This window comes from Lagopus muta, chromosome 3 (assembly GCF_023343835.1).
Source record: "Lagopus muta isolate bLagMut1 chromosome 3, bLagMut1 primary, whole genome shotgun sequence".
Lineage (NCBI taxonomy): Eukaryota > Metazoa > Chordata > Aves > Galliformes > Phasianidae > Lagopus > Lagopus muta.
Window position 1 is genome coordinate 12,137,820 of NC_064435.1, and position 27,986 is coordinate 12,165,805.

Here is a 27,986-nt window from a genome sequence, read left to right on the forward strand (position 1 = left end):
CCGCTCCCTGCGAGGGAGGCAGAGGCACGGCTGCCGCTGCCCGTCCTCCCCGCGCGGCCGCCCCGGGGCAGCGAGGCGCCGGGAGGATGCGAGTGCGCGCCGCGGGCGGCGGCGAGGCGAGGGCCCGGGCGGCGTTGGGAGTTCCCGGCTCGGCCGCCGCCCCCCCGCCCCAAAAGAAGTGCAGTAGTTTGTGAGACGCAAGATGGCGGCGCGGCCGTGAGCGGAGGAGGCGGGCGGGCGGCGCGGGCTGAGGCGGCGCGGCGGCGGCGGCGGCGGCGGCAGGTACGGCCGGCGGTCCCTGCGGCGGGGAGGGGGCTCGGGGCGGCGGGAGGTCACCCGGGGGCGTGCCCGCTCCTCCTGGCGACTGGCACGGCGCTGTCCGGCGGGGCAGGGCGGGCGCCTCCCCGGGGAAAGGGCGGCTCCAGCCCCGCGGGGGCGGGCGGGCAGGGGGAGTCGGGCCCGGCGGGGCCGCTGCCTCCCGCGGGGTGGGCGCGGTGTTCCGGCCCCGCCCGCCGCCTCCCCTTTGTCTGGCGGCGGAGCGCGCGCCCCGGAGCGTGCGGGCGTGGAGCGGGCGTTTGTATGTGCGGGGAGCGGCGAGGAGCCCGTGGTGGGCTGCGGGGCGCAGCTCCTGCCGGCCGCTTTTCCCCTGTCTCTGCGAAGTCGGCAGCCTGCGCGCGCTGTCGCTCGCCGTGGGATGGAGGAGGATTCAGCGGAGTTGTCAGCTGGAAAGGAGAGCGGAGAACTTTCATTTCACTGCCTGAATCGGCGGGCTGGTTTCTGCCGAGGGCTGATGGGCTTCCTCCAGGTGCTTCGGGCCGCTGTCGTCCGAACCGCCGAGCTCGGGGCAATGCCTCGTTGGCTCCTGAGGATGCCCGCGGCACGCCCCGATGCCCGGCTCTGCGCTCAGCAGGATGCACGGGGCTGGAGCTCGGCACCCGCTCCCATAGCCGCGCACGGAGGCGGGCAGCGCTCTGGCAGGTGCCCGTGCTTCACTTCTGAGCCGTTCGGGCTTCAACCGTGGAGGAGTTTGCTTTGTGTCCTGGTGCCGCGGGCAGTAACTCAGGCTGAGGTGTTGCTCTCCGAGCTGCGACCGATGCCTTCTGTTTTACAATGGAGAGCGCGGTGGGGATGTCCTAGTGCTTGCAAACGTTACATAAATAAGCGGAGCTTGTTGTGAAAGTTGTTAGGTGGACACAAAGAGCCCATTAAAGGTAGAAATGAGAGCGGGATTCTGAGAACTGCTTGGTTGGCTTTTACCAGCAGCTGTTTTGTGTGTGTGCACAGAAGGCTCTCATACACCATCACCTGTGGGTGCTGACAGAAGCCCATCTCCGCTGCTGGGTGCTGGCTGTGTGCTGCAGACTGTAGGGCTGCCCTCAGTGCAGAGCTGTGACTGAGCACACACCATGCACAGAACCCAATTGTTCCTGCCTTGACCTCCTGCCAGCGAGGCTGTACCTCAGCCCTGCTATGAAAGAGTTCCCCAGGCCAGAGTGCAACGGGTGCCGCTTGCTGTAAGCGAGGTGATTTACTGCTGACTTCAGGCAAGGGGTTTGTGTAACTTTGCTTGGCTGAGAAGCCCTTTGCTGTTGCCTTATGGCAACATCCCTGCATGGAGGGACTGTTCCAGATGCGTATTGTTGAGATAGAGCTTCTCTGTGTGTGGTGCTTCCCTGCTCATAGCCTTCTTAGGGTGCTCCCAGGTCTTCTCCTCTCTGTCACCTCTCTGATGTTTTGGTGTCTGGCTGTAACTGGTGTCGTTGAGCTCTGGTGGCTGTTATCAGAACAGCCTATTCTGTTCCTGCATGCCAGCATATCACCGGAGAGTGCTGGAGCTGCTTGTTGAGCTGTTCTGCCTTCTGCAAGTTTCCCCTCACTGAAGAATTTCAGCAGTGACAGCTTTGGGCTGTGTTGGGGTTCCTTTTGTTCGTGAGGTACCCAAAACACTTTCCTTGTTTCCCTGCCTCAGCAGCCTGTAGCGTTTCACTTTGGGCTCCTTGCTATCCTTCAGCTTTCCCACATTTCCCTCGCTCATTTCCTTATAGCCTGAGGGAGAGGATTGAAACTTGCTTCAAGTTTTCATCAAGTTGTTGCAAACACTGACAGCATTTTGGTTGGATGTGACTTTTGGGTTTAGAAAAGTCTTACTTCAAAGATACGTGACCATGTTAAGTCAAATCTTTCCCCAAGTTTAAGAATTTTTCCATTCTTATGCAACTAACTTCTGAAGCCCTAGATCAGTATAAACTGGTTTTTGTCCTGTTTGCACATAGTAAATGCAATCAGGGCATAACCGCTTGCAGCTAGGCCGTGCGTAACCTTTATTTCAGTGATCAGTTTCCCTTTCTCTGTCGCATAGGATTTCCCTGTGCTAAATGCAGTGTTTCTATATTATGAATTTGATTTCTTTAGTTTTTAGAAATCGTCAGGCTGTCACCAAGTTGATAGAATGATTGTTTCAGCATCTGTTTAATGAGCGTAAGTCACGAATGCTAGCAGTCTGGGATCATGAAGGGGGAGGAAACTCCAGGCATTTTTGGCTGGGTGCTGAGGGCCTGGACGTGCTGTTCCCTGCTGCAGGTTAATGGCCGGTGTGCCCTGTCCCACTGTGCTCTGAGTATGAGGTCACTGATCCACAGCTGCCAGGATGGTTTGCCTCGGAGTTGTCAGCAACTTGTAAACAAGCGGTGCCCTTGTCAATACAGTGCCATTTCCCTGTCTGTTGTATTCAGCATCTCCTCACCAGGCAGCAGTGTAAGTCCCAGTGTTCAGGTGATGTATCTGTCCCTCAACACATCAGTGGCAGCACCTTTGCTGAACAGATGCTGATAAGAATCCAGTGTTGTGTTCTCATATTGTCAAATCAGGTGTTTGGGATGCTTCTTTCTTCCCTGCACCAGGGAGATGTTTACTTATGTTTCCAACATCTTTATTTTCATTATTAATTCTGATTTATTGTCTTTTTTCCAACTCATCATGTAGGGTGGGGTTTTTTTTCGGTGTTTTTTTTTTGTTTTGGTTTTTGTGTTATTGGTGTTGTTTTTTTTTTTCTGCTAGTTGGGACCTTCCTGAGTATTCAAACCACTTTACTGCACAAACAGTTGTTTGTTTCTCTGTGGAGGTGGAAGCCGCCAGTGATGATGCCTTTCCTTACCCTATTGCCAGATGGCATTTTGTAGTCCTGCCCTACGCATCACTTTAACGGATGGTTCTTTTCCAGTTCTGTGTCTTTCTGGGAGGTGCTTCACAATGTCCACTGATAATTTTCTGATGTCCTGCAGAGTACAGGAGCCTGGAACATATTGTGTACAACAGGATCTCTTCTAACCACCCTTGGAAGTCTGTCTGAACACAGCAAACGTCTGCTCTCATCATGTGTGGGGAGATGTGTGACACTCTCTTATCCTTCAGTGCTTTGAGATTGCAGTAACTGTTATAAAGTTCAGTAGAACTCACTGAGAAGTAGTATGTTCTTAAGGAATGCAGATGCAGGGTGCATTGTTTATTTTACTGTTACCTTGTGTTGTGTAAAGTGCATCATCACACTCAAGCACTGAAAGGAGAACTACTGACCACTGAAGGAGCAGCAGATGTGACTGGATGGGAAAACACTGGAGGGGAAAACTGTGAAGAACTTCAAAGCTGTTGCTACTTTTTGCACTCCTTAAGTAATGTTGAAGATCATGGGGTACCTTAACAATGAAAAACCCTTCGGAAGTTTGAACTCTGCTGTGCCTCACACGCCTAAAAGAGCCCAGTGTGTTCTACCGCTAAAGAACGGGCTTCAAACTGTGTCTGGATCCACTCAGTAAAATCGTTTGGTATTTTAGGTTCACGTTGTGCAACTTGGCCCTCCCCTGTGGCTTTTGGAATCTGCTGCTCACCTTTCTTATTCACTGATCCCAGCAGAGGATGAAGGACCTTAATGTGGGCACCTGCAACTGAAGCTGGTCCCCAGCAGCCCTGAAGGCTGACAGCTTTGTTTCAGCAGCTGCAGACGGCGCTGTGCAGTGAGGCGTGTGTAACACCAGCCCTCGCTTTTTGGCAAAGCCAGAGCTGTTCTGTGCACAGCCTGAGTGCCAAATCCACCCCACAGGCAGAAGGACAGAAAGGAGCTTTTGAATTTTCCAGTGGTTATGGTAAAAGCTCCACGTGTTCCACACACTGAATCTTCAGGGCATCTTAAGACCACGTACAATGGGCCAGAAAGAGCTGCCAGCTCATAATGAGTGCTGTGTGTTAGGCACACGTGGTATAGGTTTTAGGGCATGATTTCTTCCTTATAGGTTTGACTTACCTTACAAGGATGCTAAGAATTTCAGAGGCAAATGTGTATTTGTGTAGTCCCAGGCTGTCTTATTGGAGATGTCTATGCTTGGCTTTCCTATAAATTGAGGTACGTTAGCCTAAGCAGGTTATGATACTGATGTGATTGTATTTCTCCCTGCGTTATAGAGAAAGACATGCTTTGTTCATCAACATGCCATTGAATTTCAGACTCTCCTAAGGGAACTGTGCATGAATGTTGGGCTCTGTTTAGCTCAGTGGGACAGAATGAGATGTAGGAATGTCATAGGTCATCAGAAGAGTAAAGGAGAGGCACTTGGAAGAATCAGGCAGGAACAGTTATTAGTACGTGGCGGTTAAACCTTCATTACAGCTGTGTGCTTCTTCAAAAAGTCACCATTCCTAGTTATCATCAGACTTCTTTCAAAATAGGAAAATGCTGCTTTTTTATAAATAGGTCAGCTGCCATCAGCAACATCTGCAGGAGCTGAGGGTGCTGTGCAGATCAGAGTTGTATCAGCAGTTCAGCTCTTGGCAGCAGTTGCACAGTGAGCCTGGATGAAGCAAGCATGAAAATTCAGGGGTTTCTGTTTCTCAGTAGGATTCTCAGCAAGCCGAAACACATTTGTAGCGTGGATGGTGGAATTCTTGGAGCATTCAGCACCGCGCTGCATCCAGCCTGGTTGTGTTGGAAACTTAGGGCTCTCTCCCACGAGGTTCTCTGTAAGGATGGGGGCTGGAGAAGGTGCTTTGTGAGGTCAGTGCTGGGGGAACTGGTGCCCATACCAGATACCTGCTGGTCTTGAAGGCATCTGTGTGCATACGATACAAACCCACACAACTTTACTCCTTCCATCTGACGAATGTTTTACAAATTTTACTTCTTAACGTGGTTTATTTAAATGTGCTGGAGGAGGCTGTGGGTGAGCAGAGAACTAATGTTTTTGATTTTATGAACAGAAATAATTTGTGATGGAAGGAGGCTTTTTTTCTTCTTTCTTTTCTCTCTCTTTTTTTTTTTTTTTTTTTTTTTTTTTTTTTTTTTTTTTTAGAGGATGATTTCAACTTTGGGTGTTTCATTTTACAATCCGCAAACAGGCATTTTAGCATTTTAGATCTGATTATCAGGTCATCCTTTTTTTTTTTTTTTTTTTTTTATACTCTAATTCTTGAATTCTGCCAGGAGAAAAATAGGGGTATGCTAATATTAGTTGTTTATTTCCTTTTGAGGGAAGGAGTGAAGGGGCGAGAAAAGAGTAACATTGGAATAAAGCAAATAAAACAAATTTACTCCTTGCAAACGTTCTGAGGAAATAGATGTGTATGTACATCCTTAGAAATACATACCTAATTTTAGTCTTGAAATATAGAGAGGGAGATGCTTTCTCTTTCAGCATGCACTGAAATTTGACTTTAAAGCTTTCCAGTGCATTCATGTTTGTGGGGCTGATGACAGAGCAAATGATCGTACTGTGTGATCACACGTGCTTACTGACCGAGAGCAGCCAGCACTCCCGGTGCGCTTTAGGCCATGCACGTATGGGCATGAGCTAGTTTTGAGGGCAAAATGTCAGTCTGTTCCCTTATTTATAGGACTAAGCAACCCATTTCTGGAGCCGATCCCCATGAAGTGGCTGTGTGCAGCCTGTCCGGACTGTGCCCTTGTCAGCGCGCTGCGCTCAGGCCCGGCAGCCGGCTTCTGAGGGAGCCTGGGCCCAGCGCCCGCTGACACCAGGGCAGCAACTCCGTGCTGCTCTGCGTGGAAAGATTCGCTCATTTCCACCCAAAGCGGTGAAATAGAAACGGGCAGCCATTTCATTTTGAAATACCCCGCCCTCCTAAACAAATATTAAAAAGAAAATGTAGGTTTTGGCCCGTGGGTATCCCAGTAATTTCCACTGATTAAGTTGACGCTTGTAATTGGGATCTAGATGGTCCGTGTTTTGCAGAACATTAAGTATCTTTGTTTTTTGATTTCAGTAGAGGAAGTCACAAGATTTATACAGTCCCTTTGATATTTTATTTAACCCGATAACTGCTTGGGAAGGTAGGAGCCTGTTTGGTTTACCTTTGTCCTAGATTCAGTTTTAATATCTAATGCATAAATGAGAGGGGTGATCTTTATTCCTAATGATTCATGCTGCCTCAGAGCACCGTGGTTTCGAGTTGTGCTGCCTTTCCCACTGGGGGATGCAAACAAAAGAACAATAATTTCAGACTCCTCCTTCAGTTTCCAAGAGAACCTTAGCTGCTCAGGGATAGCTCTGAATTTTAAAAGCATTTTTCTTCCAAATTATGTATTGATTGCACATAAAATAGCAGTGCTGTAATGTGCAATTTAAAACAAATGCATGATGGCGCTCATTTGCTTTTAATGCTGCTTTTTTCCAGCAGAAAACAAAAAGGGGTTTCTGTTCCCATAAACCAGTCTTGCAAAACCCTTACAAACATTTATTAGTCTAGACACAAAATATTCTCACCCAGCCTCATCCTGACGATGGCAAAAAGAAACCGACAAGCTAATATTGTACTTGGCTGTCCAGAAAAAATAAAAAAGAAAGGGATGCTGGGGGTGAAGGGTGGGAATCTAGCCCCAGGCCACCAAACCAGTAACGTTTTGCTGGGGCTGCCTACAACAACAGATGCGTTTGATTCCTGTGGGTTTTCCAGGCCTGCCTATTCTCTTATGCTAAACTTGGACACTCTCATAAACATTCTCTCTCAGCACCACACCCTGGTCTTATCCTGGACTCCTTGGAGTTGGTTGATTTAATAATGACATTAGACACTTTGTCTTGCCTCTCTTTACCCGTTTCTCTGTTCCTCTTCTTGCCCTGGAAGTGACTTAACTAATGCATTAATTCAAAAACATTTAAAATATGTGGGAATTGGAATAACTGGTCGAAATCAAAATGATTTAATATGGGAGATTTGACCACAGTTTAAGTCTGAACGTATGGAGCATTGGTCTAAATGATCTATTCTAGTTTTGAACTGCATTTGGACTTTTGATATCTTTCATAAATAGCAAATGCTTCTTATTGTTTGGTTCCATGGTTGTTTGCAGACTTTTGCTTAGAGGGATAAATTCTCTATATAAGTGTTATTTTATCAGGTGTTTACCTCAGCATTCAGTTACTCACATTATTAATTTTTACATCTCATCATTTTCTTAGAAAATAGTGAGTTACACATATCTTGTGTTTCAGACAACGATTAGCTTCTGTCACTCCAATTTATGCCAGACTGCATTTGGTCGGAAATTAAAATTTAATTGAAAATTTGCCTAAGCAGCATAATGTGTCTGTATTATTAATTAGTTGCTGTAAATATGGAGAATATACAAGAATACGTGTTTGTTGAAGCTTTTAAAAACCCATAAAGGAGTCAAAATACAATACTGACTTACACTTAGTAGATTACATTGATTGTTTCTGTGATGATATATCCATGTATGTTCAGGTTTTAGCCCCAGTGGAGCTCGTGCTCAAATCCTAACTGGAGATCTTACATAGGAAATAAAATGTCCTGCTTTTTCAGTTCTGAGGGGGTGGAAACTTCTCTTGTCATTCAGAAGATGATTTGCATCTCCGCTCAGTGCAACTGTCTTCAAAGTGAATGGCTTTCTATACAGTTAGTCATTGATTGCCACTGATTCCATGTTTTCACCAAGAATTTCCAAGTGGCATCTAAAAAGAAAATATATATATATTAACCAAGTTGTTTTTTCTTCGTTTTTATATTCCATTAATAAAAATGGATCTGTTTATAGTTAGAACAGTACTTCAGCCAGTGATCAGTGTACTTAAAGGCGGATGACTGCTTTAATGTTGATAAACCAGGTGTTACTTACGAGGGAATGTGTTCAGTGCATTCGTAAAATATTAACATAAATTAACAAAGTGTTTCTAATTAATTGATTTTGATTTTCCTCCTCTAAGTAATAGCATGCTTAAATGCAGCACTGATTGTTCTCTTCCTGCGTGGCCCCCAATGCTATCTTCTGTGGCATGCAATTTTCTTGAGGTTTTCTCATGCTTCTTAAGTCTGTTTTCGTAGCACACATGGTATTTTAAATAAAATTCTACTGTCAATTCTCATTTAAATCAGTCAGAACACTGTTTTGACCCTAGGATATCTATGCAGCTTTAAATTACCTGTATATTTTAAAACAAAACTAATCCGATTTTGTGTTTAAACTTAATGTAAAAGCCCTGCAGCTATTCATTTGAAGCACAGTGTTTTATTTAACTGCATACTTTTCACTTAAATCTCGTTGTCCTAATTTTCCATGATTATACCAGTACATTGCAGACAGGTGAAATAAAGTAGCCTGTTTGTTTAATCCACTTTCTCTCTTCCCTGCCAGGACAGCTGGGCTCCTTCTGCCAGAGTAGCTCACACCACTGACAGCTCTGGGAAAGCAGAAAAAGGTGCAGCCCCTGTTCTACCTATGGCAGCGTCTCCCGGACTGGAGGTGGAGATTACAAATGGGGATCTGGGCAGTTAAGAGAGGGGAAATTAAGTCATGAAGTCAAGCATGTGGTCAGAATGTGGGGAGTGAGCCTGGAAGGGGTGTTGGCTCCTTTAAAAGCCTTTATTTCTCCCTGGTAACTTGAGTACACTGTTATCTCTCTGACTTCCCCAGGTGACTGAACTTCCAAATTCAGCTTTTTATTCAGCTCATTATCCTTGGAAAGCTCTGTATTCCCATGTCTTTTACTCCTTTTGTCACTGGCCTCATTGGCAGTAAACAGTGTTTATCCACTCTGTGAGTACACAGAATAAGACGCTATCTCCCACAGAAATCAGCAGGAGCATCTTAGTAGTACAGAACAGTGCTCAGCAGGAGGATGGAGTCGGGTCACTGTTGCAAATAAAAATGCTTTGCTTTTTGCAAAGGTTAGCATGGAACCCAGTGGTGTTTTATTAGGTGGTTGAGACCTGCAGAGACTGGTTATGCAGGCAACTCAGTCTGGCCTCCTCGCTTGTTGTTATAAGGTGATGCATCCCCAAATCACAGGGGGATGTCTTAGTTTCAGCTGGGATCGCAGAATCACGGAATTGATGGAATTGTTTTCTTCAGAGTGTCTGGTATGATTCTGTGTTTTGGTTTTAGGAGAATCCTTTTCTCTTAGTAAATAGTTTTAGCTCAGCCCACAAGTTCTACTTTGTTTTTCTCTATTCTCTCTCTTCTCTCCCCCATCCCACTGGGACGCTTTGTGGGGGACTGAGTGAACGACTGCGCGGTGCTCAGCCACCTGCAGGGTTAAACCAGAAATAAAGCAGAACAGACGGCCCTTCTGGACATTGGCTAATCCAACCTCCTGCTCAAAACAAGGTTAACTTTGAAGTTAGATAGGGTTGTTCTGGGTCTTGCCAAGTTTTGAAAACTTCCAAGAATTAAAATGCCTTTAAAGTTCCCGGTACATCTCCACAACCTCTGCAGCAACTGCCTGCACTCCATAGCCAACACTGAGATGCTGTAATTGCTGTGGCTGTGCCCCAGAGTTCTTCAGGAGCAGACTGAGGGTATGTTCGCATTGCACTGTGATACTCGCCAATGTAAGCAAGCTTCACATTCTCGTCTTGATCTTGATGGTAGTTCAGCACTGCAGTGGGGGTACTGCACTTAATGGCAGAGTCTGAGTGCCCTTCATAAGGAGAGGGAAGCTCAAGTGTTTCATACTTGTGGAAAATAAAAAGTGTGGATGCATGATCAGTGTTGGATCAGGCTGGAGGATAACGTCCTGAAGAAATTCTGGAAGGTCAGCTGTGCTTGCAGGCATGGACAGAAAGTTGTATACATGTCACCATTATGGAGGAGTCTGTCAGTGGGGACCAGGTGAATTTTAGCTTTTGTTCACCTTGAATTATGTAACTTGCCTTACAGTAAAGTTGATATATGATGCTGGAAGCCATGTTAAAAAGATACACCTATCTGAAATGTCAGCTACAAAGTCATGTTTTTGACTTGCAAGTGGAGAAGCAAAGCATGTGACAAAATAAACAGAAGACTTAACTGTGTAGTGCAGTCTTTGATTTTCTCATAAAGTGGAGCTGAGGTGCTGTAGGAGCCTTTCAGAAGGGGTGGGATGGGAGCAGGTGTGGCTGGGGCATGCAGAAGGGGTAGTAAGGAAGCGCAGATGAGCAAAAGCCCACAGGGCCTGTGTGGCTCTGAAGAGTAGTTGCAGCCTTGATGGCAGCCTTAAAGTCCATCTCAACAAGTGCTGGACTAGGTTTGTACAGTAGGATCTCTTTTTTCAAGTGACAATCCATGTACGTGCTTATTTCTATTCATAGAATACTGGCCCCTACAAGCACTGGATTCATGCTTTTATGTTCAAATGTTTTGGAATCTTTTACAAATTACTTAAATCCAGGATCTGTATTCTGGTGTATTCAAGTCTGTGCATGGAGTATGTAGCAGTGCGTGTTAGCATCTCGTGGCGAGTCCATTCCAAGTCCTTGTTTTTGTTTTCCTAAGATCTCTGATGTGAGAATTTCTGACTTATTTCTGCTTTAGGGCTGTTTTTCTTTGAAAATTCCTTGAATTTTGGGGAAATGTTCAACTGGTTCAAAAGCAAAGTGAGCAGAAAGTGGAGAAGGAAGCAAGAGATAGAAGTGAGGCAGACTCTGTACGAACCACTTTATCTTTTCCTGAACAGCTCTGTGCCTCAGGGATTTGACATAGGAATCAAGATTTGGCAAGGATCTAGCCCTGAGGTCTGAGAAAAGTGTTCTGCTGTTTTCAGAGAGAGAGAGGGAAAACAGGAGAAAAAGAAAAGGATTTGGCAGAATTATGAGCCGTAATGTATCGCTACCTTTTAGTATCCAAGGTAAAATTTACGGGATGTTTTGTCATCTGCTCTTGATAGTAGTTTTATGCCTGTCATGCACATTTGCATGCTTCTTTAGACCACCTGCCTTAAGTGGGTTCCCCTCCTCTGAGTAGGTTGGTACATTGGCATGCAGCAGCGCGGTGCTGGCCTGGTGTCAGGTGGAGAAGCTCTGGGAGCCAGCAAGCCCTGAGCTCTCGTCCCACTTGTTTAAGGGTAGAGAGCTCCCAAGCCTGTTAATTGCCGTTGAGATTTCATTTCACTACAGCAAAGGGAAAATAATAACGAATGCAAATAGCAGCTGATCTGGAATCTGGTTTGCAGTGTGATGAGGGCATGCACAGTTAGTTTCAGTCGGTGGAGGAGGGGGAGAGGAGAGGGAGACAATCTGTGCTGAGCTGTGTCACCTCTAACAGCGCGGGGGTTCCTGTATAGCAACGAGATGATGAGAGAATGAGTCGGGCTATCTAGCAAAGGAGACCATCTGTAGGGCTGCTGCGTTCCTCCCGAAAAAGCTGAAAGGTGCCTGGGGACACGAGCTCCAGGAAGTGAAAGGAAGGTCTGGTACTTCCAGCACTAGGCTAGGGCCTGGGAAAGATAAGGTCTCTAGAAATTTTTCAGCTGAAAGAAAAAAAACAAACGCACATTTGAGTTGAAAGGAACATTTTGTGAAGTCGTGTCTGTGCCAGATTGCTTCGTTTTAAAGAAGGAAATTCCAGGAGAACAAAACCTTTTGTTTTGATGTTTTAAGGAGAAACTTTTTCATAAACAGTTTCTAAAACGAATCAATTTTAACTGTTATGGTTTTTAAAAGCTAACCTGAAGCAAACATTTTGGGGGTTGAATTAAATGTTTAATCAACCCAAAATGCATTCTGCAATCTTTTCAGGTCAGTAATGTTATTTCCTCTTCCTTTCCGTTTTCAGTGTAACAGCACGGCAAGCAAAACAAAATAGCCGTAACTATGCAGAAAAATCAGTCTCCAACTCTGCTCCCATTTTGTTGGATATGACAGACATTTATATCAGCCCGGTCTGTTACTTTTAAGAACGATCCTGCAGAGATGGTAAAAGCACTGAGTGCTCACAGTGTGAATTAAATACCATAGGGGGCTAAAAATCAAGACCAGCCTATGTGATGTTGAGCTGCTAAAATAGGTAACAGAAAATACTTGCTTATTTATGTGCCTGAGGAGCAGAAACAGGAGCCATATATGTTAAAGATGCTGGCTCACCAGTACACCTGTGATTGTTAAGTACCTATCAGATTTGATCAGTAGCTCTTACGTGATCAGACCTAAAACCTGGCTATGGTTTTGTGCCAAAAGCAGTAGCATGATTTGTGCTCACTGTAGAGGTACCTGGAAAGTATTTTCTAACAGAGAAAGATAACATGGGTCATTTAATGATCACTTCTAACCTAAAATGCTGATGTTTACTGTGATGGATATCATGCTCATTATCCTTTAAAACCAACAAGGATTGGAGTTAACCATGAAGATGGTCATATATTCTCTGGCAGGCTCCTTTTAGTCTCCAGAGGGCTTCATGTTCACTTCCCATTTCTCAGCCTCAGCTCAGGTCTGGTTTTGGCTTATTAGAAGGTGTATGTGGGCAGGAGTAGAGCAACTTTTGGTATTTGCCTGCGGGAGCCATTGCAAACTAATGCAGCAAGGACTTTAAGCTTGCCCCTGTATTACAGCACACCTGAAGTCCTACTGCTATCAGTCTGATAGGTTTTGCTCCCATTTTGATGTGGAACATGTTTTAAAACTGGAATGAAATGTGAATATTGTGGGGTTTACACTGAGATTTGGTTTTATTTTAGAGTAATAAGCAGTAATATCTTCTATGCTTTGCAGGTGTTGAACAACTGAAGAAACTGGCTCCGTAAAACATCATCTTTCACCTTCCTCACTGAAAGGCAGTACAGTTGCAGTCCCATCAGAGCAGATTATGGCTGTACTGAGCTCTGTGCAGAATAGTTCTTGGCTTGGATACAGCGACTCAGACAGAATGGTAATAGTTAAGAGTGGGCTAAACAAAGGATTGACAGTTCCATATTGTTGCAGATTAACCAGAAGCTGTACAAAGAAGACAAAACACAGCTTTCTGTGCTGACAAAGGCAATTTATGATTTGGTGATATTAAAAGTTAGGAGCAATTCCCATTCCTCAGTCTTCTGCTAAGCTACCCTATTTGTGCACATTCTTCCAATGGCATTATTTGAGTTTGGCTCTATCTTGTTTTGTTGTTTTTTCCTTTTTTTTTTTTTTTTTGTATGGTGGATAGAGGTGTCATGCAGCAAGTAGGGAAAATGACTTTTCATAAAGCATACAGCCTGAACACGTGTGTACAACGCGTTTTGTAACCTCATTTATTTTGTGCAGCATCAGCTTTTCTTGTTTGGAGGCTGGAAGGAAGGGATGAGTAATAATTTTGTCCTGGAAACGGGTTCTTTTACTTCTTTTTCTGTTATTGTGAACCATGTCTTTTCCTTCTAAAACTCTTATCAAAGAGGCAAGAGGTTTCTGCCTGCGTTTAGAAAATGCTTACATAAATCTTTATCCAAATCTGCTACGGAGACAACATCTAAGTGTTGAATTTCACTCTGGAGGATGTCTGTCCCAGTAAAATTATTAATGAATTGGGGTTAGTATCTGTTTGTGTTCTATTTCTGAAGAGCTGTGTCCTGAGCAATTGCCAGTTCAAAGATAAAAATACAAATTCCTGGACCTTCAAAAATGTGTGCCTGCACTCACTTTATTTTTTTGTTTGTATCTGGGAAAATACCTTTTATGGACTGGTTTTGCTAGAAATGTCAGTTGTATGTAATTTTACCCCAGATTTTGAAAAAGTGCCATTCTTCACCTCTAGGGTACGACTGGCTTTCTGAGCTGCAAGCACATCTGTTAGCTTGTCGTTTTTTTTTCATCTGCTGAAACATCCAAGGCTGATCTCGATCCATTCATCTCTTAGTTGTGTGCTAATGTTTGGAATTGTTCTAATTCAGGTGTATTACTTTGGTCTTAGCTTTGTTTAACCTTAGATTCACAAGAGCTTGTCTTTCAAGCTTGTCAGGTCCCTGTGGATGTCATTCCTTCCTTCTGTCCTGTCAGCTCTACCACCTAGCTCGGTATCATCTGCAGACTTGCTGAGAGTGCACTTGATCCCACTGTCTGTGTCATTAATAAAGATATTAAACAGCACTGGTCCCAGTATGGACCTCTGAGGCCACCACTCTATCAGAGATCTCCACCTGGATATTGACCCACTGACTGTAACTATCTGGATAAAGTCAGCCAGCCAAAGATGCTGCTTTTGGCATATTGTGAATACTTGAAATACTTTGTGAGAAACCAAATTGCACAACACAGTTTCAGTATAGAGAAATAAAAATACAGTCCAAACAGGAATAGAACACCTTAAAAACATTTTCTTATGTATTTGATCCTGAAGTATTTAAGGGGCAAGCCAAAGTGTCCTCTGGACCATTAGTGATGGTCTTTAAGAATTTGTGAAGGCTGAGGGGTAGTCTTTGTGGACACAAAACAAGCAAATGTAATGGCCAATATTAAATGAGAGAGCAGAGGAGGAGGACATCCAGAGAATTACACTTCAATTAACAAAATATTCGTACCCAGAAATATATAGAACAAATTTACTAAAAAAAAAGAAAAAGCTATCTTTAAGCACCTAGAGAGTGAGATTTTTTCTTTTAAGGAAAAAAGAAAAGGTGAATTTCTCAAAACCAAGTCCCACACACCACGCCAAGCCAATTAATTTACTTTCATTCCCTGTTAAGGGAACAGGATGTCACAGACCCTGCCAAAGACAAAATGCATGACGGGGCTGCACTTGGTGTTCTTGTAAGAAGTACAGAAAGGATGTTTTAGAGGAACTTAAGCACAAAGGTGATGCATAATTGCTTTGATTTTTTATGCAAGTATGAGTTTTCATAATTACCTGATAAAGTGAAAGAGCACATCAAGCAGCATGCTGCAGATGAAGTAATCCCATTGGTAACCAGTGCAAGGGAGTGGAGGTTTCTGTACAGTTTGTAGAGGACAGAAGGCTGAGAAAGGTTGCAAACATCTGGCTTTGTTGAGATTTTAGAGAATGCTGTTGTAGCTCTTGACAGCTCTTATTTACACAGGATTCTAAAATCACAGTGTCCTGTGGGGAAAAAAAAAGAAAAAAAAAGTAGTGTAATGAGTATCATAGAACAGTTTGGTTTAGAAGGGATCTTTAAGATCATCTAGTTCCAACCCCCTGCTACAGGCAGGGTCACCTTCTTCTAGACCAGGTTGCTCACAGCCCCATGCAGCCTGGCCTTGAATGCTTCCAGGGAAGGGAGGAGAGTATAGGAGCAGTTTCCTGCTCAGTAAACAGCAGAGGAATGGGATAATCTTCTGTGCACGGTGAGCAAAACCAAACCACAGCAAAAAGGGACATGTTACAGAGATTAAACTACAAAGGCACAGATGATCCAATTGCACGTAGGCTTATAGGCACTATGAATGTTGTTTGCTAAGGGAGGGAACAGGGGAGAAACACTTATTGATTTGTTGGACAGGGTTTGCACTTTATTTATTATCTCAAGCTTTATCTAGGCATGCTGCAGTATTGTGTGTGAGGTCAAACATTGCTTTCTTTCACTTGTGCTCTGGGCCAGCCCACTGTGACCCTCAGCAAGCCCCTGTGCCCAGCAGGCAGCCGCATACTGATGGATCCCACGTTCTCCATTCTGGATGGGTACTGCAAGGCATCTTAGTTACCTTCCAAACTGCAACTTCAGCCAGCTTTCCTGGCTGCCAAGAAGCTTTTGAAAATTGGTATTCCTGAAATTGTACTCAAGATGGCAGAAGGATTAGGTAATACCACCCAGCTCTTCTCCAAGAGAACTGCTCAGCGTTCAGTTTTGGCCGCTGTCTGCCTTTTGTGATGAGCCCTCTGGCCCCACACAGAAGCAGCACAGTTAATGGCACCCTACCTCTCATCCCTCAGAACGTGGAGACAAATGGATCCATTTGGCTTTGCTTCCTGGTTTTCTCACTGCAGAGATAAATGAGGTGGCCTGTGATGCATACTTTGTATATACATTAAAATAAATACTTTTTGCACCTCTGTGCTATTTTCCAGAGTGCCAGCACTAGTTTGTGGAATACGAGTGTCTTTCAAGTCTGGTGCTGTTAAACAATTTCAATCCTGAAATGATGATCACCTAAGATTTATCTGTCAGCGCTGTTGGTGTCCTTAATGCTGTGTAACCACACCCTTGGTGTAAGGAGTCCGTTGTGCCAGGCTGTGCAGAGAAGAAATACAGGTAGATTTGGAGATCACTTACAAACATTTGGGGAGGATTTTTGCAGAATAGTGTGGTGATGTGCACAGAGTCAAAAACAGAGTTTACAGAGCAGCACTGTCTGGTAGCTATAGATGAATACTAATGTCTTCGGCCTTAGGAAAAAAATGTGAAGTTAAGAACAGCCTTTGCTGCCCACATAATGAAAATTTTGTGTTTGGAGTGGAAATGGTATTTTTTTTTTCCCTTCTCACTTCTTTACTCTTCCTTTTAACTGCTCTTCTTTTTCTTTTAAGATTTGGTCATGAGCAAAACTGCCTTTCTGTTTTTAACCTGTTACGTGCTGTTACCTTCATAAACCTTCTGAAACAGCTGCTTGAACCTTCCTCTTGCACTTGAGCATGCTACTGCTTTGGGAAGTAGGTGATGTCCTGCTATCTAAAAATTCATGAATCTATGGGATTTCTGGCACAAGAAATCAGTGTCTCATTTTATTTTAAGAAGGAAACTATTACAGAGTTTATAACCCTTTTCAGTAGCTTGTGCATCATTTCCAATAGACTAGTTACGGTCCCCATGGGATAAAAACTCACTCCAGTCTGGGCAATTTAAGAACATATTTATTCTCTGAATTTATGTAGGCATCAAATTTAATTTGTACTTCTGTAGTTTTTTCTTAGAAATGAAGTAGGAATTCTGAATAGAAAATATATAATTTTCTTTGGCTTCTGCCTACTGTGTCACTCTTTAATCGCTTTTCTCTAGTGAAGTTTGTACAGTCAGTCTTGTCCTAACTAATGCATGGAGCCATGAAAACAGTGTAGTTAATTGCCACATGCTAACAATTTATTGGCCTGGGATTGGCCTTCAATTGGGAGAATGACATCTGGGGAGCTAGGATGAGAGGATTGTCATCCTTGTCTGTTGGAGTGCCTTGAGAAGGCAGTGTTCTGTCTGCTTTCAAACTTGGGAGAAATGACCCAGAGCATGCATATATGTACATACATAATGCAGTAGAAAAATATGCTAAACATGCCTTTTCTAGGAGCCTTCACTCCGTTGGGCATAGCAAACAAGATCATCGTGGAGATGTCATGCTGGGGATGAGTTTGTGATGGGAAGGACTTGAGTTTCCATTGCAGCTGAGAGAGAATGTCGTAGCCTAGATAAAGCAGCCCAAGAGTAAGACTGCCAAAATGATGTAGGGAAACAGAAGATTACATTTTCTATGCCATTCTCTGTCTTGTGCCTTTCGTTGCATTCATTGCATAAATTTCAGCCGATAATAAGTGGGTTGGAATTTGCCTTTCTTACTCTAGCTTTGAGGATCAATCTCTTCTTGGAATGGGTCTGCTGGTTTCAGGGGTGAGCAGTGGAAGATTGAACACCAAAGGGTTGAATTAAATCATGCTGTGTATCAGAATAGAATGTACTCTTTAAATTGAACTAATTATACTGTCTCTTCTTTGCACAGGTGGTGGATGTGGACTTTAAAACAGTGTCTCAACATTTCATCCTCAACTGTCCCTTTTTAATCTGATTGCACTACAAAAGAAAAGCTGCTAATGGGATAAATGTTGAGACGTTACAAGAACTGACTTGAAGTACCAAAAGCCATTATTATTAATCAAGAAGAGCTTGAAGCTAAGTCTGTATCTGACCAGTCAGTATCACTTTCACCTAACAGGCATGGCAAGTAAACGAAAATCAACAACACCGTGCATGGTCTTAGCCAACGAGCAAGATCCGGATCTGGAAATGGTATCAGACTTGGAGGAAGGACCACCTGTAGTCACGCCAGCAGATAATAATCCTACAGCAGAGAGCATAGCAAGTGAAGAGGATGTTCATGAGAGTGTGGATTCAGACAATCAGAAAAGTACAAATAAAGTAGAAGGTGGTTATGAGTGTAAATATTGTACTTTTCAGACTCCAGATCTCAATATGTTTACTTTCCATGTGGATTCAGAACATCCCAATGTAGTATTAAATTCATCCTACGTTTGTGTAGAATGCAATTTTCTTACCAAAAGATATGATGCTCTCTCAGAACATAATTTGAAGTACCACCCTGGAGAGGAGAATTTTAAGTTGACCATGGTGAAACGTAATAATCAGACAATCTTTGAACAAACAGTAAATGATCTCACTTTTGATGGGAGTTTCGTTAGAGAAGAAAACGCTGAACAGGCTGACCCTTCTGAGGCCCCCTCCGCGGGGATCTCCATTAGCAAAACTCCTATTATGAAAATGATGAAAAACAAAACAGAGACTAAACGCATCGCTGTTTTCCACAATGTGGTCGATGACATTCCTGGTGAAGAGAAGGGAAAGGAAAATGAGCCAAACTCCGAAGAAGCAGTAGAAAACCAACCAGCACCGGCAGTTTCTGAGTCCAAAGCGAGCCATTCGGTTGTTTGCAGTGCAGCCGATGTAGCTAGCACGGTTGTGACCCCAGTGATTCAGCCTGGGGTGGCACAGGTTATAACAGCTGTTACAGCTCCACAGAACTCAAACCTGATCCCCAAAGTCCTGATACCTGTAAACAGCATTCCAACCTATAATACTGCTCTGGACAACAATCCTCTTTTGCTCAACACCTATAACAAATTCCCGTATCCAACCATGTCGGAGATCACCGTTCTTTCCACTCAAGCTAAGTACACAGAGGAACAGATTAAAATCTGGTTTTCTGCCCAACGTCTGAAACATGGTGTGAGCTGGACACCAGAGGAAGTGGAGGAAGCAAGGAGGAAACAATTTAATGGCACAGTGCATACTGTGCCACAGACAATTACCGTTATTCCGGCGCACATTTCCACTGCCAGCAATGGTTTACCTTCAATTTTACAGACATGCCAAATAGTTGGTCAGCCAGGACTTGTTCTCACTCAAGTCGCAGGTGCAAATACGTTACCAGTCACGGCCCCAATAGCTTTGACTGTAGCAGGAGTCCCAAACCAAACCCAGCTACAGAAGAGTCAGATTCACACTGCTCAGCCTATCGCAGAAACCAAACAAGTCGCTGCCGTTCCAGCCCCTCAGCCTATCAAAAATGAAACTGCACTAATGAATCCCGATACCTTTGGCATGCGAGCAAAAAAAACCAAGGAGCAACTGGCAGAATTAAAGGTCAGCTACCTTAAAAATCAGTTTCCTCAGGATTCAGAAATTAGTAGGCTTATGAAAATAACAGGCCTGACGAAGGGAGAGATCAAAAAGTGGTTCAGCGATACACGCTACAATCAGAGAAACTCAAAGAATAACCATGGGATTCATCTCAACAGTGACTCATGTGCCACCATCATTATCGATTCAAGTGACGAAATGAATGAGTCCCCAACAGGAGTTGCTCCACAGAACAAGCCGTCCTGGAGTGCATTTCCTGACTTCACCCCACAGAAGTTCAAAGAGAAGACTGCTGAGCAGTTGCAAATCCTCCAAGCAAGTTTTCTTAATAATCCTGTCCTTACTGATGAAGAGATGAATAGGTTAAGAGCCCAAACCAAACTTACCAGGAGAGAGATTGATGCCTGGTTTGTGGAAAGAAGGAAATCTAATGTCTTAAAGGAGGAGGGAACTGAGATGAATGAGAGCAATGCCAGCAGCTCGAAGGAAGAAGCTGGAGAAACATCTGCAGGGGATGGAACAGCAGGGTCAAAATCAGGGGGCTCTGCTCCAAGCAAAATAGGCAAAAAATCACCAGAGCAGTTGCACATGCTTAAAAGCTCCTTTGTTCGTACTCAGTGGCCATCTCCACAAGAATACAACAAGCTGGCAGAAGAAACAGGGCTCCCAAGATCAGAAATTGTGAGTTGGTTTGGAGATACTCGCTATGCCTGGAAAAATGGGGGATTGAAGTGGTATTATTATTACCAGAGTGCCAATGCAAACAGTCTGAATGGCCAGGGCTTCTCAAGGAAGAGAGGGAGAGGAAGACCAAAGGGGCGAGGAAGAGGGAGGCCTCGAGGGAGGCCTCGGGGAAGCAAGAGGTTAAATTGCTGGGACCGAGGTGTGTCTGTCATAAAATTCAAAACTGGAACAGCAATCCTGAAGGACTACTATATGAAGCACAAATTCCTTAATGAGCAAGACCTTGATGAACTTGTAGCTAAATCTCACATGGGGTATGAGCAGGTCAGAGAGTGGTTTGCAGAAAGGCAGAGAAGATTAGAACTCGGAATAGAGCTGTTTGAGGAGAACGAGGAGGAAGATGAAATGTTGGAAGATCAGGAAGATGAAGAGGAAACGGATGATAGCGATACTTGGGAACCCCCACGACATGTTAAGCGTAAACTTTCAAAATCAGATTGATGTGCAGTTTGGAATCTGGGAGCCAAAAACCCGTGAATTAGGCTTGATGTTATGGTGAAGAGCCAAACAATTTTTCACGGCCTTCAGCTTCAGCAAGCACCTGCTTAGCATCTTCGTTGCACCTGAAGGAACGTGGGCAAGATGCTGTCTGCGCAGGCAACAGATATTTGCTTCCTTGCTACCAGAGATGGACGTCCTCGGGCCTAGCTGAGCATGTGGGGTTATAAATCAGCGCCAGTTCAGCTCCTCCTCTTCCACGTGACCAGTGGGAAGGTTCATTGTTCACGTGACTGCTTCTCAATATTTAATTGCCTTATCTTGTTTAATTCCAAAAAACAAACCACAGACACATTTTGTTGTTGTTGTAGGAGAACATTACCTGCTCGCAAAGGAGGAAAATGCAAAAACCTAAGATGTCTTTTTGCAAATATCACTTCACCTGAAAGGATTCAAGGCCTGGGTTTATTTCTTAAGGAAAGAATTCAAAAGAGAAGGGGAAAAGTGTGACAAAGGAATCAATGAACATAGGGGTGAGGATTGCTTGGTTTAAGAAAATGAGGTGATTTTGGCACCTTTTGCGTATCTTCAGAGTGTTTTGGGTTTACAGAACTTGTGTTGAAATGTTTCTTGCTGATAATTACAAGCTAACTGAATGAGTTTACTGCTAGAAAATGCTTTTTGTTAAATTTAATCAGCATATCTTACATCAGTTTAATTTAAATGCCTGGCAGACTTGATGCAGTTGATAGTAACGTTCATTTTTAGCTTGTGCATTCTTTACTTTTTTGGAAAATGGTTAGAAGCTATGTGTATTTCTAACAAACATGAGTAATTTCTTGAAATCTTACACTGTATTTTAAGGTAAACGTGAGGTGGGAACTGCCTAAAAGTCGTTCACCATTGCTTAGGGTTTTGTATGAATACACAGATACAGAGATGAAAAGTGTCTTCAGGTGCTAGCAAGAAAGGTTTTCAAGTATGCGGTGGCAGTGACCTGCTTTTTAATTTTCAAGCAAAATGAAGCTATATGCCTTTTAGGTGCTTAAAAATGAGAAACAAACCAGTGTTCAACTGTTTGTTAATGGTAGCCCAATTGAATGTTTTGCGTGCAAGTTTAACTTAAAATTCATCCTACTGAATTGAGCTCACCGATAGAACAGCCCTGTTCTTAGGGCTGTTGGGTGAACACTTATTTGTAGAGATGGTTTCATCTACGTGAACTGAACTCCAAAAGTAGTCTAATCTGATAGGGAACATCTGCATCTTGAGTAAGTGCTTATGTATATATATATAGAATGGCTTTTTATACGTGTATAAAAAGCCATTCAATTTCAAGGTAATGAAATAGTGGCATAACCAACTTAAAAATAATGGGCCAAATTCATGAAAGCTAGGCTATGCAGATATCTGACATCATAGAAAACTGGTACTCCAAGAAGAGTAGTTTGTGTTCTGGCTACTGTCAGTCTGTATTTTTTAGGGCTGAGTTATATTTAGACGTCAAAAATGGATGATGAGTTGGTGCTGCTGTCACCAGCATTGTCTGCTTTACATGGGCACTAACAGGAACTATCCTAGTAGCTCCCTTTACACCTCCGCCAACATCTTCTCTGCAGGCATTTGCATCTATTGACCTACAAGAGAGATTAGCGTGGAGAAAATGTTCCCTAATACTTCTACATCTCCAAGAAATACTCTTTCTTCCTTACTGTGATAACTGACTGTCCAGAGTCCAAGGAAGTGCTTTCAGTGATGATTTTCCGAAGCAGAGGAGTTCATGTTAGATCTGTTTTTCATGTCAGATTGTGAGTGAAACCTGGGTGAAAAAAAGAAAGGGGATAATGTCTGACCAAAAAAAAAAAGAAGTGTTGTTAACTTACCTGACTCACCTTCCTCCCTGCACACATGTAGCTGCCTTTCTGCTCTCTGATTGAATGGGCTGCCTGAATTGCAAGATGATGTTCCGCTTGAAAGCCTTTTTCTGACCTTCTGAGATTGCTAGAAATACTGATGTGTGTGACACAGTTTTGGTTATCAAACTGTTTCCTGGCATCCAAGACTCAGGTCAGTGAAACCAAGGCACAAAGCAGCCAACAGTGTGATGCCTTTATCTCTTGATGCTTATCACTGTGAGGACAAGCCTAGAATCCCTCAGCTTGACTTTGGGGTGGGAGAGAAGCAGAGCTTTGTTGGCAGTGTTTCTCTGGAATGCTGTGACTTTGGGTGCAAGGTGATGTAAGAGAGATCTGGGTTTCCAGCATGAATTGCTACAGTGACAAGGAAGTAGAGAAAGAGATGCTGTTTTTAAATTTATGAAAAAATTAAGGCTAATCTTTAAACTGCTTGGGAATATGCTTTTAGCAACCAAAATCTGGAGTTGCCTTAAATCTTAAGGACAAGCCAGAATTAATTTTCTTTCCCCCCCAAAAAGACCCAAGAAACCTGTCTGAACATTCCCATTTTTGTTAGCAGCGACTTAATGTAGGTTATCACTGCATCGAACCTTCTTTAGAAGATGGGAAAAATAAGGATCCAAGTTAATTATATGATTAAACTGGGAAATTTTCCATTTTGGCAGTGTTCTGTTAAATAACACTCAATTATAATGGTAGGCCTTAGTACATCTGATCTCAAAAACACAGGAAGAGGAAATGCATTGTTTATCAGACTAAATATAGTTGGATTGGGTATCTTCTTTCCATAAAATGGTCAGAGGGGATGGCTGATGTATCTGGATTTTCAAACACTGTAAACATTACAGTTCTTTGTATTCCAGTGGTTTTAACAGTATTTGCAGCCCATTGAGACCCCATTTCAGAATGCAGATCTGAATTAAACAAGCTCTGGGTTGGATAATGAGGGATGCAGGGTACCCACATTTCCTCTAGGCTAGATGCACATTGTAAGTCTTTCAATTATGCCAAGGGTGAGAAGAATCTGGGTGAGTTCAGATCTGAAAACATCAGTTGTATGCACTTATTATTATTTATAATCTGTTTTGTTTTAAAAGAAGAATCCATTAATTACCAGTTTATTTCATGTTTACAGCATGTATGTATTTGCACTGTGTACTGTGGGAGAGAGGGAGACACCTTCCAGAGGCCTCCTGCATCAGAAATGACAAGAAAAGCACTGGAAAGAGCTGTCAGCGTGCTGGTGGCTGACAGGATGGACTGCTTTGTCTGTAACTTGTGGTCGTGGCTGGTTGGAGCTCAAAACTGCTGGTGACTGTGGTTAGTCCAGATTCATCTCATCTCATGTTAGGCTGCTGTGCTCCTTACCATGGTGCCCAAGGCATAACTGCATAGTCTGAGAGAAATAGAAATTGTTGAGGGGATACAGCACATCTTCATTCTCCCCCTGAATTGATGTGAGCATCAGTTCCTCTGGAGCGAAAGTTGAGCTTTCTCTTTCATCTGCTGTCTCTGCCAAGAGTACCTGATGTTATGATGCTAGTTAATGCTGTCTTTGAAATACAGTTAACTGGGGATGAAGGTAATCCTTTGCTAGAGTTGAGAGGGAGAAGGGCTAAAAGCAAGCAAGCAGTGTCACAGCTGGTGAGCCATCCACTGTCCCTGGCCACGGTGCTTCATAGCATGTTCTGCTCTTGCTTCTGAGTACAATGGAAAGCACAGTTCTGTCTAAGTAATGCTGGCTTCCCAGTGACACCCTCTTAATAACCCCAAGATTGGTGTGAGTTAGAAAGTCAGAGTTACTCTCCCTTGCTTTGAATGAACTAAGGGAGTGCTTGTGTGGTGTGCAAAGAAGGGAAAATGCAGAATCTTGAAGAGACTGCCTGTTGCTTGCCCTGCAGAATTCACTTACCTAGAACTTGCTGAGCAAAACAAATGTCACTCTTGCTGTTTTGACAGAACAAGTGTTGCAGTCTTTCGTGTTTAGCATGTGGAAATTTCTGCTTTGATTTGAAAGCAAAAGAAAGATATCTGGCACCTCGTGATTAGAATTTACTGGATTATCTCTAATACACCTTAGTAAATTAGGCCATTTGATTTTTCAGCTTTGTCCAATAATGATTTTAAAACTTTATTTTTTTTTTTCCCACAGCATTATGTGCAGTATTGTTTCTGTCTGTAACTTTGAAGGAAACTCATGCAGAATCCACACATGGCATGAAATGTTTTTTTCTCATGCATGACTTCCTGACTTTGGGCAAAAGCCTGTTTTCCTCCTGCTCACCAAGGCAGGCAAATACACTCCCTTCTCCTTCTCAGAGCAGGAAAAGGACTTTTGAAGCCCATGCAAAGTGATTCACAGCGCGATGCAGTCCCAAAGGCCAGAAAGCCCCAGCATGCAGACATTCTCCTCCTCCTTCTCTATTTTCCTCTGAAATGAGAGCACAGCAGTAACTCTGACAACTGGTCTCTGGCTGCTGAGTAATAAGCTGTAGTTTAAGGTCAGGAGTATTTTCCCTTTTGCACTTAATGGAGTACTGTGTATTCGAATTGGATCTCAGTGTTTGCTTTTGTAGATACGACGGTCCCAATTTGCATCCTCCACCACCTCCTCCTCTCTGTATATTCATATCTCCCAAGGAGAGAAGATAATTGTTAAGATTCTGTAATGTTAAATATCCCTGCCCTTACCTGAATACACACAAATGTAGAGCGCAATGAAATATAGTTGCTTTCTTTAATTTATTATTTATTGGAAGATAATTTTGCCTGCATTTAGTAGTAATGAAAACATAGTATTGATGAGAGAACAGTAAAACAGTTGAGAGGTGCTCACAGTGCCTGGGATGATCGTATAAATTCCGGATGGGAAGGGCAAGTGCAGGGCTCGGTTCCCTGCCCTGAGCAGTGCTGCATTATGCCTGTGTTCTCCACCAGGCTTTTGATATCCTAGGGCTGAGTAGATGTGGTACGTGGCATGACACAAACTTGTTGGGTCAAGTGACTTAAGGTTTGTGATGTATTAAAACTAGGTAGGAAATGAAAGCTGTAGCAGAAGGCGAACATTTCTATAACTGTACGTGCTCAGTAGCTTGAATTTGTGTATTATTATCTCACTTTTGAAAAGGGAGGTTTTGAAGCACAGGCAGTTTGTAGACAATATTTTCGAGCTTTTGGGTTTTTTCCTTCTGCAGTGAAGAGCATCTGCATTTTTTTCAGTGGATACTCATTTAAAAATGACTTAATGCAGCATTTAAAATGTGGAATGGTAACTGTGGATCCCACGGCACTTTTCATGAATTAAGGTGGGATTCACCTGATTGTATGTCGATGTCTGCACGTGAGCAAGGCACCGCAGTAGCTGATGGGTATAGCTAACGAGTGCATGTCAGCAGCTCATCCTGACCGCCTACAATCGATCAGACGAGCTGCACCCTAAACTCCACTGACTGTTACAAGTGGCTGGCAGACACTGGAGCCATCTGAAGTTAGGTGAGATGCAGCCTCACCTTGGAGCGTGCTGGCTGGCTGGCAGCACTGGGCGTTGTGCCCCGTTAGGCTCTCCTTGTGGTTAGCCGTGGTTCTGTCCTCTGCTGCCCACCTGGTGCATGTTGGGAGGTGTGAGGCCTTGCTTTGGTTTTGGTGGTTATTCTAGAGCAGGCGGCACTGCAGTGGTGGATAAAGTAACTGATCCTTGGTTAAAGAACTGTGATGTAAACATGGCTTGGGGGTTTCTAAAGTTTTTGAGAACCTTACTATATGAACATCGGATTGTGCGTATCTTAAAATGTGGTAAGACAAGTAAGGCTTGTGTCCCCACTGATCAAAGCATTTCCTTATGCTTAGTCAGTATTAGATATCTATAATGAAACTTACTGTAAAGAATCTGCCAGAAAGACGGAAGATTCGAGTTGTCTTCATTTGTGATACAAAACAACCAACCACAAGAGCTCCACTGCGATTCGGAAATGTTCCCCATGCTTCCAGTTCCAGCTTACAGAAGCATTTCCAATTCTGCTTAGTTGGTTATCTGCATGTATGCTTACAGTTTGTACAGAAATGCACTAAAAATGAGTTGCCCGACCCGGGAAGGCTTTATATTGTATAGAAAATGTGGCACTAGGTACTGCTCTTCATGTGCACAGGAGAGTTAACAGGTGTCGATCTCGTTTACAGAAATGATGGAGCTTTGCAATTTTCTATAATACATTGCAATATGTTTAAATGTCCTGTTTGACATGTGAATTGAAATTAAGTTAATGCATCGTTATGTATTTGAATATGAGGAAGACGATTCACTAACGACCAGCAAGGTTTTTAGAAGGTGTCCAGTATGTAGCAGTCTGTGTGATCTGTCTGGTGTATGTGATGTTGTTAAAGGAAGCAACACTACTAGTATCGTTTAGAATTAAGAGTTTCTTACGAGTGATGCAATAGCTTACAGTGTCTTTCCTTTGTAGCTGCCCAATGTGGTGAAGGGGAAGCAATTGTTGAAAAAGTTCAAGATAACTGGTTAACTGTGAATGGGCCTAATCTTTCGTGAAACCAAGAAAATATTTGGACACACACAGGACTTGAATACTCAAAAGGATTGGAACTTAGTGTTGTGCCAAAGTTAAACTACTGCAGTTGGCAGAAGTTCTGCACTGTAAATAGAAGACTGATTAAAAGACAGCTTGTAAAAAAGAAAAAAAGATCAAATTTTAATACACTACGTTTTTATTCTGATACATGACGGAAACATTCTGTTTTAGACCTTTTTTGAAGAGGCTTCAGTGACCACTAGATTTTGTCCTCTTATATTTTGTTTGGCCTAATACTATATGTTCTAGTAAGATGGGCTTTACTGCCTGTGTTCTTTGATACGTGATTAAGCTTATAGCTTTGAGTGACCAAACATTTTACAGAGTAAAAGTTCTTAGAAACACTATAACGTAACTGATATTTCTGTGTCTTATTTATCAGGCTCTGCACAAACTTGGGAAGTTGTGCTGGACTTGTACAACTTACATGTGGGAACGCAGCACACTGCTTGGTATTACAAAGCTAAGCCTTTGAGGCAGTACGGATCTTGTCTTTGGATTTATTTTTGTTATTTTTTGAGGCAATGAGATGAACGGATGCTGCTGTAAAATATTTGTAATATTGCCATTATTGCTTTCTGTAGCAACTACTGCTTTTGTTTCAACAGATAAAGAAAATAAATCAGAGATAGAAAAATCCCAAAAGAAGCCGGTAGAAGAAAGGATCACGTGGGAACTTCTGAAAATAAACTTTGTACCAAAAAATTTGAAAACAGAAGTAATGGAATAAAGGTCTCCTTACTGAC

General features: G+C 43.2%; 1 protein-coding gene across 10 annotated transcripts; it reads left to right on the forward strand.

Annotated features, from left to right (window-relative positions):
* The first annotated feature begins 65 nt into the window (after positions 1 to 65).
* On the forward strand, positions 66 to 27,986 carry ZHX1 (zinc fingers and homeoboxes 1). 10 transcript variants are annotated; one of them, XR_007375667.1, is made up of 4 exons: positions 6,268 to 8,764; positions 12,988 to 13,144; positions 17,905 to 23,977; positions 27,118 to 27,986. XR_007375667.1 is itself a non-coding variant. In XM_048938733.1 (3 exons), exon 3 carries the CDS (start codon positions 18,120 to 18,122, stop codon positions 20,742 to 20,744), a length of 2,625 nt encoding a protein of 874 aa, XP_048794690.1. In that variant the 5' UTR covers positions 66 to 282; positions 12,988 to 13,144; positions 17,905 to 18,119; the 3' UTR covers positions 20,745 to 27,986. The 10 variants fall into 10 exon arrangements, 3 of the variants coding, with proteins under 3 accessions (XP_048794690.1, XP_048794691.1, XP_048794689.1); XR_007375669.1 differs by having other exon boundaries at positions 27,849 to 27,986; XR_007375666.1 differs by having other exon boundaries at positions 17,905 to 22,808; positions 23,793 to 27,986.

What these genes read in the sequence shown, in the direction of transcription:
- ZHX1 (XM_048938733.1), top strand. Translation starts at nt 18,120, where the DNA reads ATGGCAAGTAAACGAAAATCAACAACACCGTGCATGGTCTTAGCCAAC.